The sequence below is a fragment of the Oncorhynchus clarkii genome, chromosome 14 (genome assembly GCF_045791955.1).
Source record: "Oncorhynchus clarkii lewisi isolate Uvic-CL-2024 chromosome 14, UVic_Ocla_1.0, whole genome shotgun sequence".
Classification (NCBI taxonomy): Eukaryota; Metazoa; Chordata; class Actinopteri; order Salmoniformes; family Salmonidae; genus Oncorhynchus; species Oncorhynchus clarkii.
Genome location: NC_092160.1, coordinates 7,604,220 through 7,614,429, shown reverse-complemented (window position 1 = coordinate 7,614,429; position 10,210 = coordinate 7,604,220). Strand labels below are relative to the sequence as shown.

General features: G+C 43.5%; 1 protein-coding gene across 2 annotated transcripts; it reads left to right on the top strand.

The window, feature by feature from the left end:
* The first annotated feature begins 1,086 nt into the window (after positions 1-1,086).
* Positions 1,087-10,164, top strand: LOC139366196 (eukaryotic peptide chain release factor subunit 1-like). Of its 2 annotated transcripts, none has more exons than XM_071103418.1 (11): positions 1,087-1,262; positions 1,662-1,773; positions 3,283-3,458; positions 4,649-4,788; positions 6,083-6,221; positions 6,369-6,559; positions 6,736-6,865; positions 7,083-7,256; positions 7,530-7,594; positions 7,724-7,871; positions 9,445-10,164. In XM_071103418.1, exons 2-11 carry the CDS (start codon positions 1,688-1,690, stop codon positions 9,525-9,527), a joined length of 1,332 nt encoding a protein of 443 aa, XP_070959519.1. In that variant the 5' UTR covers positions 1,087-1,262; positions 1,662-1,687; the 3' UTR covers positions 9,528-10,164. The 2 variants fall into 2 exon arrangements, with proteins under 2 accessions (XP_070959519.1, XP_070959518.1); XM_071103417.1 differs by lacking the exon at positions 1,087-1,262 and adding an exon at positions 1,453-1,532.
* The last annotated feature ends 46 nt before the right edge of the window (positions 10,165-10,210 follow it).

The following is a 10,210-nucleotide window of genomic DNA, read 5'->3' as shown; positions in this document are numbered from 1 at the left end:
GTGTCATATATCCTGATGCCTAGTCACCCTGTACATACACTACATGGCCAAAAGTATGTGGACATCTGCTCATCGGACATCTCATTCCATCTCATGAGTATCAATATGGAGTTGATCCCCCCTTTGCTGCTATAACATCCTCCACTCTTCTTTGAAGGCTTTCCACAAGATGTTGGAACATTGCTGCGGGGACTTGCTTCCATTCAGCCACAAGAGCATTAGTGAGGTTGGGCACTGATGTTGGGTGATTAGGCCTGGCTCGCAGTCGGCGTTCCAATTCATCCCAAAGGAGTTTAATGGGGTTGAGGTCAGGGCACTGTGCAGGCCAGTCAAGTTCTTCCCCACCGATCTCGACAAACCATTTCTGTATAGACTTCACTTTGTAAACGGGGGCATTGTCATGCTGAAACAGAAAAGGGTCTTCCCCAAACTGTTGCCACAAAGTTGGACAGAATAGTCTAGTATGTCATTGTATGCTGTATCGTTAAGATTTCCCTTCACTGGAACTAAGGGGACTAGCCCGAACCATGAGAAACAGCCCTAGACAATTTTCCTCATCCACCAAACTTAACATTTGCTCAATTTTATACAATTGTCAGCAACGGTATGGCTGAAATAGCCGAATCCACTAATTTGAAGTCGTGTCCACATATTTTTGTATATATAGTGTATCTACCGCTATCACTCCAGTATCCCTGCACATACATTGGAACTGACTCTGTATATAACTTACTTACTTATCATGTTCTTCTTATTTCTTCTTATTGTGTGATTTTGTTCTAACTTGTGTTCTTTTTAGTAGTACAATCATATTGGCTACTGCATGGTTGGGTTTAGAGCTAGCAAGAAAGGCATTTCACGTGACATTAAAACGTTAAACTACGTTTTTTCCCCCATCATAGTCACTAAAGAAGTTCAGGAGAACTTTAAATTGAGATGAATAACAAATTATAATTTTGACTACAAATCCCATATGAACCATTTTGAGATATCCCCGCCCATCTTCGTATAATATTGAATCACTCCAATCACCGTATAGATATCCATGATCAACATGGAGTTTTGACCAACCAGAAATGTATCTCAGTGTTTCTACGTTTCCAGGAAGTCCCACATGTGAGCCCCGATCTCACCACGCGAAGCCTATGGAGTGTGGTAGAGAGGAACCGGCAGGAGAGGCAAGTGGACAACGTCATTTCACCGACGACCGAACTAGAGCGGCAGCTGTAGCGCAGAGACCGGAGTGGCTTTGCCGGAGGCAGGTACGGTATCTTCGTCGTTTTTGTAAATGAAAGGGTTTGGAACCAGTTGACATTTGGATGATTTAACGTTTTCTCGAGGAAGAGAGTTGAAACTAGGTCGGGTTGCGACTTTAGACAATGAATGGGGTGGACACTAGGGCCTGGGAAGAGTGCGTAGGCCTAGTTTTTCCGCGCACTTTACTGACACAGCAGCGGGGTAGAGTCTTTCCTCCCGGTCGGTCCACCACACTGGTCAGGTCCCTCTCGGACACCCGCTTCTAGCTCAGAGAGGTAGACACACAACTGTCACCCTGGCAACCTAAAATCCGGTCACTGAACCTTATGAAGTTAGCTAAATCTATCCTTTGTGTTCGCGGCTGATGCAACGTTAGCCAGCTAGTTGACGTTCTTCTCTTTCAGGTGCTGAAGCGATTACAGCAGGAAAGATGGCGGACGACCCTAACGCAGCGGACAGGAACGTGGAGATATGGAAAATCAAGAAGTTGATTAAAAGTTTGGAAGCTGCCCGAGGGTAAGTGGTTGAAATGGCCACACGATACAGGACGTATCACTGGGTGTCGGAGGGAGACGGAGATATGCAGACCTGAATGGACAGCTGGATAGGCGAGGACAAATTTTGGGAGTGGTACTAGCTAGCCAGTTAACGTACTATTAACACAGTCAACATTGGAAATTACGTTAGTTCCTACCAATATTCGATTTGTGTCGTATAATTAGTATGATGCCATTCGTGTTATTTGTAGCTAGCTCGGTTACTTGTGTGTATTTCTGTCCGGGTTAGTTAGCCAGTTAGCTACATGTTAGCCGAAAATGCCGGCATCTGTGGATGGGGTCTTTAGAACAGCCGGGTCGTTTGTATATCACACCGACGACTAGGTTGCTTTTAGCAACGCGGGTGTACAGTATTCACTAGCCTTGTTTTCAATTGTATTGGGTTGCACAAAAACAAAGCCAGAAGCTAAATTCAATTTCAACTTAACTGCCAGTACTGTGGCAGTGGGCAGGACGGTTGGTCATTGTGACAGGGGGGGTTTGAGACAAAACATCTAGAGGATCGTTTAATATTTAACTGGCTTTCCAAACATGGGTCTGTTGTAGACCAACTTCCTCTGCTAACATCATGTCGTCAATAAAAGTCCCGAGCAAGTTGTCTTTTTTGGCCACATGTGGTGCCACTGGCACAGTAAGTTGAAACAGAATTGTATTTAACTTAACGTTATCTTCCCATGGACTGGTCTTTGTGCAAACCAGTACAATTGCACCTAACTGACACCAGTATGTTCCCATATGCTGCGATGGATAAAGCAGTTGTTGGCTATGTTGGCTTGCTTTCAAGATAAAGCATTGAGCATGTCTTGTATTTGGGAGTGGAAGGCTTAAAGCAACAATATGTTTGAGTAGCAAGCAGCAGGCACACGACTGCCATTTCCTATTCCTTTGTTGACAATGTGTGTAGTTAGCTAGCGGTCATCCATATTCATTTAGATAAGTAGTTTGACAAAGCTAGCTATGTGGCTTACTCGGCAGTGTGACTAGGCAAATGGGAACGCTTTGCCCCCTAAGTGTTCTTATTGTCCACTGGCACAGAATCCTCTGCTACATACACATACGGTTGACAATTTGGCCTATATTCACTAACCAACTACCTGTATGTATGCAGCGTCTACATGTATGGCTCGCTGGTTTGCCTTTAACTGGTAGTGAATGTGGCACGGTGGGGTTTTAGCGCAGTCGTTGGTGTCAAGGACAGAACTTATTGTTCTGTATGGGACTGTGTGCCCCTCCCCTTTCAGACAGTAATGTTTGGTGTCAGACTGTTTTAAAGTTGAGGTGTGTGTTACAAGGATAGATATGGGTCAGATAATATTAGAGGATGATTGCGGGGGGTTGATGAGTGGCAGATTTGTTTTGATTGAGAGCATATTCCTTCCTTTCAGAGATTGATATGACTAAGACAGTTACATAAACACACACTTTACACAAGGTTGTGTAAATACACTATGTGTACCTCTCTCCTCAGTAATGGAACCAGTATGATCTCGCTGATCATTCCCCCTAAGGACCAGATCTCCAGAGTGGCCAAGATGTTGGCTGATGAGTTTGGGACAGCCTCCAATATCAAGAGCAGAGTCAACAGGCTCTCTGTGCTCGGGGCTATTACCTCTGTACAGCAGAGACTAAAGCTATACAATAAAGGTTAGTGATTTGTGTTCAAATGTAACTAAGTGTGTCATCATGTATCTGTGCTAGGAGCCTTGACCTCCTCATAGTGGACTCCAAAGCTACAGCAAGGATGTCTCTTTCTTGTTAGTTGTGTATATTTCTTAACTTCTTATGGGCAGGTGGGATGGTAGTGTCCCACCTGGCCAACATCTGGTGAAATGGCAGAGCGCCAAATTCAAATTAAATTATTAGAAATATTTAACTTTCATACAATCACAAGTGCAATACACTAAATTAAAGCTTTACTTCTTGTTAATCCAGTCACCGTGTCAGATTTCAAAAAGGCTTTACGGCGAAAGCAAACCATGCGATTATCTGAGGACAGCGCTCCATCAAACAGACAATCATATTTCATCCCGCCAGGCGCGACACAAAACTCAGAAATAACAATATAATTCATGCCTTACATTTGAAGAGCTTCTTCTGTTGGCACTCCAATATGTCCCATGAACAAAAGGACCATTTGGGATGTTTGATTAATTCCGTCGTTATATCTCCAAAATGTATTTGGCGCGTTTGATCCAGAAAAACACAGGTTCCAACTCGTGCAACATGGCTACAAAATATCTAGTAAGTTACATGTAATCTTTGTCCAAACATTTCAAACAACTTTCCTAATACAACTTTGGGTATTTTTTAACTTTAATAATCGATAACATTTAAGATGGGATAAACTGCGTTCAATAGCGGATAAAAACAATGTGGAGCAAGCATTCAGGTCGCGCGCCCAAGCCACAACAGTACACTAGACTCGACCCTACTTCTTCATTACACAAAGGAAAAACATCAACCAATTTCTAAAGACTGTTGACATCCAGTGGAAGCGATAGGAACTGCAAGCAAGTGCCTTGGAAATCTAGATCCACATAGAAAAACCTTAGAGTGACAACAACAAATCCTGGATGGTTTGTCCTCTGGGTTTTGCCTGCCAAATAAGTTCTGTTATACTCACATACATCATTCAAACAGTTTTAGAAACTTCAGTGTTTTCTATCCAAATCTACTTATAATATGATATCCTAGCTTCTGGGCCTGAGTAGCAGGCAGTTTACTTTGGGCACGCTTTTCATCCGGATGTGAAAATACCGCCCCCTAGCCTAGAGAGGTTAAGGGTCACTGGGTCTTGCCTGTGTTGACTGTTAAGTCCCATCTCTCTCTTGCAGTGCCCCCTAACGGCCTGGTGGTGTACTGTGGGACCATTGTGACAGACGAGGGCAAAGAGAAGAAAGTCAACATAGACTTTGAGCCTTTTAAACCCATCAACACCTCTCTGTACCTCTGTGACAACAAGTTCCACACTGAGGTAGGAGCTCTACATATGTACAGTGTCTTTGGAAAGTATTCAGACCCCTTGACTTTTTCCACATTTTGTTACACATTTATTAAATTGTCCCCCCCCTCCCCCCCCTCAATCTACACACAATACCCCATAATGACAAAGCAAAAACAATTATTTAGAATTTTCTGCTTATTTATAACATTTAAAAAAAACATTACATTTACATAAGTATTCAGACCCTTTACTCACTACTTCGTTGAAGCACCTTTGGCAGCGATTACAGCCTCGAGTCTTCTTGGGTATTACGCTACAAGCTTGACACACCTGTATTTCGGAAGTTTCCCCCATTCTTCTCTGCAGATCCTCTCAAGCTTTGTCAGGTTGGACATGGAGCATTGCTGCACAGATATTTTCAGGTTTCTCCAGAGATGTTTGGTTGGGTTCAAGTCCGGGCTCTGGCTGGGCCACTCAAGGACATTCAGGGACTTGTCGAAGCCACTCCTGAGTTGTCTTGGCTGTGTGCTTAGGGTCATTGTCCTGTTGGAAGGTGAACCTTCGACCCAGTCTGAGGATCTGAGTGGTCTGGAGCAGGTTTTCATCAAGGATCTCTCTGTACTTTGCTCCGTTCATCTTTCCCTCGATCCTGCTTGTCTCCCAGTCACTGTCGCTGAAAATCATCCCCACCACCATGCTTCACCGTAGGGATGGGTGCTAGGTTTCCTCCAGGTGTGATGCTTGGCATTCAGGCCAAAATAGTTCAATCTTGGTTTCATCAGACAAGATAATCTTTTTTTCTCATGGTCAGAGTTTTTAGGTGCATTTTGGCAAACTCCAAGTGGGCTGTCATGTGCCTTTTACTGAAGTGTGGCTTCCGTCTGGCCACTACCATGAAGGCCTGATTGGTGGAGTGCTGCAGAGATGGTTGTCCTTCTGGAAGGTTCTCCCATTTCCACAGAGGAACTCTAGAGCTCTGTCAGAGTGACCATCGGGTTCTTGGTCACCTCCCTGACCAAGGCCCTTCTCCCCCAATAGCTCAGTTTGGCCTGGTGGCCAGCTCTAGGAAGAGTCTTGGTGGTTCCAAACTTCTTCTGTTTAGGAATGATAGAGGCCACTGTGTTCTTGTGGACCTTCAATGCTGCAGAAATGTTTGTACCCTTCCCCAGATCTGTGACGCAACAAAATGTAGAAAAAGTCAAGGGGTCTGAATACTTTCAGAAGGCACTGTATGTCTCCTTTTTGTGGATGTTTAATGGCAATGAAATTGTAATGAAAATGCCCTCTGTCTTTCTTTTTCCCTCTACTCTCTCCCTTTCTCCAGGCACTGACGGCCCTGCTGTCCGATGACAGTAAGTTTGGTTTCATAGTGATCGATGGTAGCGGGGCTCTCTTCGGGACACTCCAGGGGAACACCAGAGAGGTGCTGCACAAGTTCACAGTGGACCTGCCCAAAAAACACGGTACGCTAGGCTCATTACACACACACGGACACAGACGGACATAAGAAGAAGAACATTAGAGATTTTAAATAAGAACAATTGATCAAAAAAAATTATTATCCCCCATCACTACTTTTCTATCCATCTAACGTTCTCTCACTCTGTCAGGCAGAGGAGGTCAGTCTGCTCTGCGGTTTGCCCGTCTGAGGATGGAGAAGAGGCATAACTATGTGAGAAAGGTGGCTGAGACAGCTGTCCAGCTCTATGTGTCCAACGACAAGGTCAACGTTGCTGGAATGGTCCTAGCAGGGTCTGCCGACTTCAAGACTGAGCTCAGCCAGTCCGACATGTTTGACCCTGTAAGTGTGTGTTTGAGATGATCCATGGTTTATGCTGTGCCGATCCTTACTGTGATCAGTCAGTCCTTTGTCAGACTGATGCTTTTTGGTGCAATTCCTCTTGTGGATTTGCTCATTCTTAGTGACAATGCATAGCACTGCACACTAACCCCTGGTTTGTGTGCGTGCGCGCGCAGAGGTTACAGGCAAAGATTCTGAAGCTGGTGGACATCTCGTACGGAGGAGAGAATGGCTTCAACCAGGCCATCGAACTGTCGGCAGAGGTCCTCTCCAACGTCAAGTTCATCCAGGAAAAGAAGCTCATAGGTGTGTGTTTGTGGCACATGTTGAGGTTAGATTTTGGGTTATCCCAGCGAATGTTTGCCTGTGCCTGCATTTGTCCGGTGTTTGTTTGGGTTAGTGAAGATTGTGAATGATGATGAGTGATAATGATGATTGCTACCCCATTTCCATCCCCCAGTCACTCATTCTTTTTTATTTGACCCTTTATTCCCCCCCCCCCCCATTTTCTCTCTGGCTGCAGGGCGGTACTTTGATGAGATAAGTCAGGACACGGGAAAGTACTGTTTTGGGGTGGAGGACACACTCAAAGCCCTGGAGATGGGAGCTGTGGAGATCCTCATCGTCTATGAGAACCTGGACACCATGCGTTACATCCTTCGCCTGCACGGGGCCGAGAGCATCGGAACAGAGAACGGTACACACACACACACATACTCCCCGTGTGCAGTATGTTGTCTTGCTCCGTGAAGCAGAACAGCTGAGCAGAGAATGCTACAGACGCACTTCCTTTTCACACACAAACCATTGTTAGGTTAGATTACTTGTTGGTTATTACTGCATTGTCGGGAACTAGAAGCACAAGCATTTTTGCTACACTCACATTAACATCTGCTAAGCATGTGTATGTGACAAATAAAATTTGATATGTGTTCTCATTCCCTGTCTCCGTTGGCCGTTTGTGTTTCAGATGAGAAGACTCTGTATTTAACACCAGAGCAGGAGAAAGACAAGTCCCACTTCACAGACAAGGAGGTAAAGCCCTGTTCTCTATCCCTTGGTGTCATACACACAGTTGCCCATTCGGGCGGTTCAATTTGTTGCTTACTTGTAAACGTTTCTTTGCGCTCTCTGTGTCCATTTGGTGTGTGCGCATGTTCACAGACTGGGCAGGACCACGAGCTGATAGAGAGCATGCCTCTGCTGGAGTGGTTCGCCAACAACTACAAGAAGTTTGGAGCCACGCTGGAGATCGTCACAGACAAGAGTCAAGAAGGCTCCCAGTTTGTCAAGGGCTTTGGAGGCATCGGGGGTGAGTCCGCACCAGCCACTTGTTATTATAGGGTTATAACATACACCACCGTTCAACAGTTTGGGGGTCACTTAGAAATATCTTTATTTTTGAAAGAAAATCATTTTTTTGTCCATTTTAAAATAACATCAAATTGATCAGAAATACGGTGTAGACATTGCTAATGTTGTAAATGACTATTGTAGCTGATTTAAAATATATATATATATAATTATATATATAATATCTATCTAAATCTATATATATATATATATATATGATTTAAATAGATATTATATATAATTATGGAATATCTACGTAGGCGTACAGAGGCCCATTATCAGCAACCATCATTCCTGTGTTCCAATGGCACGTTGTTTTAGCTAATCCAAGTTTATCATTTTAAAAGGCTAATTGATCATTAGAAAACCCTTTAGCAATTGTTAGCACAGCTGAAAACTGTTGATTTGAGAAACCGATGCCTCACAAGTCGTCACTAATTAGTACACGCAAAACACCAGTCTCAACATCAACAGTGAAGAGGTGACTCTGGGATGCTGGCCTTCTAGGCAGAGTTGCAAAGAAAAGCTATATCTGACTGCCCAATAAAAATAAAAGATTAAGATGCGCAAAGAAAAGCTATATCTGACTGCCCAATAAAAATAAAAGATTAAGATGCGCAAAAGAACACAGACACTGGACAGAGGAACTCTGCCTAGAAGGCCAGCATCCCGGAGTCGCCTCTTCACTGTTGACGTTGAGACTGGTGTTTTGCTGGTACTATTTAATGAAGCTGCCAGTTGAGGACTTGAGGTGTCTGTTTCTCAAACTAGACACTAATGTACTTGTCCTCTTGCTCAGTTGTGCACCGGGGCCTTCCACTCTTTCTATTCTGGTTAGAGACAGTTTGCACTGTTCTGTGAAGGGAGTAGTAAACGGCGTTGTACGAGATCTTCAGTTTCTTGGCAATTTCTCGCATGGAATAGCCTTCATTTCTCAGAACAAGAATAGACTAATGAGTTTTAGAAGAAATTACTTTGTTTCTGGCCATTTTGAGTGTAATCGAACCTACAAATGCTGATGCTCCAGATACTCAACTAGTCTAAAGAAGGCCAGTTGCATTGCTTCTTTAATTAACACAACAGTTTTCAGCTGTGCTAACATAATTGCAAAAACGTTTTTTTAATGATCAATTAGCCTTTTAAAATTATAAACTTGGATTAGCTAACACAACGTGCCATTGGAACACAGTGATGGTTGCTGATAATGGGCCTCTGTACGCCTACGTAGATATTCCATTAAAACTGTTTCCACCAGCTACAATAGTAATTTACAACATTAACAATGTCTACACTGTATTTCTGATCAATTTGATGTTATTTTAATGGAGAAAACAATGTGATTCTCTTTCAAAAACAAGGATATTTCTATGGGATCCAAAACTTTTGAACGGTAGTGTAGGAGTCTCTGTTATGATCATGTTGTGGAGGTAGTTCACAGCATGAGATCAAATTCAAAAGCCTAATATTAGTAATGACCCTTCAATCCAGCAGAAGTCTTCACCTGGATAATTGACTCTTTCTCTCTTTCTCAGGATGCTTGCGGTACAGGGTGGATTTCCAGGCCATAGATTACCAGGCAGAGGACGATGAGTTTTTCGATTTAGATGACTACTAGGTAGTAGGGAACCGAATTGGGGAGAAAGAGGGGGAAAAAACCTGCAAGAATGAATGAAGAAATAAGGAAAGAAAAATGACTTATCTTTTGCAGCAAGTGAGAGGGGACAGACATATAGACAGACATATACATTACATTCAATTTTAAATGCATATACACACACTTCCACTAATGCTCACACAGGCTGAAGAGTGAAATTTGATTTCAATCCATAGAGGGACACAACCCTTCCTGAATGAATCCCTGCCTTAGAGTGCTGGTTCCTTCCCCTGGTTGGATTGGACTTGACTCAAAATTTTTGTTCGTAGATTTTTTCCCCCTCCATTTTGAATGAACACAACAGCAAGTTCCCAGCAATCCTCACTCGCTGCCTCCCACTGTCCCCCTGGTCTGATTAAGACGGTCTGATGAAGACTCTGGACTCACTCCTCGCATATAGAAAAAATAGATTATTTCTTCCCCTCATCCTGTCCTTGCCCTCCCTCCTTCCCCCCCTTCAATGCGTAAAAAAAAAATTGCATTTCATTTTTTTATTGGTTCCTGCTGTTGTAATTTTATGAGAGTGGGGAGTTTTTTTTTTTACCTGGGTTTCTGTAGCAAAGGGGAGGGGGTATTAAATTTGAACTGCTCAAAACCATTGCTACCTCCTCATCCGCTGTCGTCTACAATCCTGTGGAGTGGCT

Bases quoted from the DNA above. Each gene is read 5' to 3' on its own strand.
- LOC139366196 (XM_071103418.1), top strand. From the start codon at position 1,688: ATGGCGGACGACCCTAACGCAGCGGACAGGAACGTGGAGATATGGAAA. The intron at 4,789-6,082 runs GTAGGAGCTCTA...CCCTTTCTCCAG, and splicing joins ACAACAAGTTCCACACTGAG to GCACTGACGGCCCTGCTGTC. The intron at 7,595-7,723 runs GTAAAGCCCTGT...GCATGTTCACAG, and splicing joins CCCACTTCACAGACAAGGAG to ACTGGGCAGGACCACGAGCT.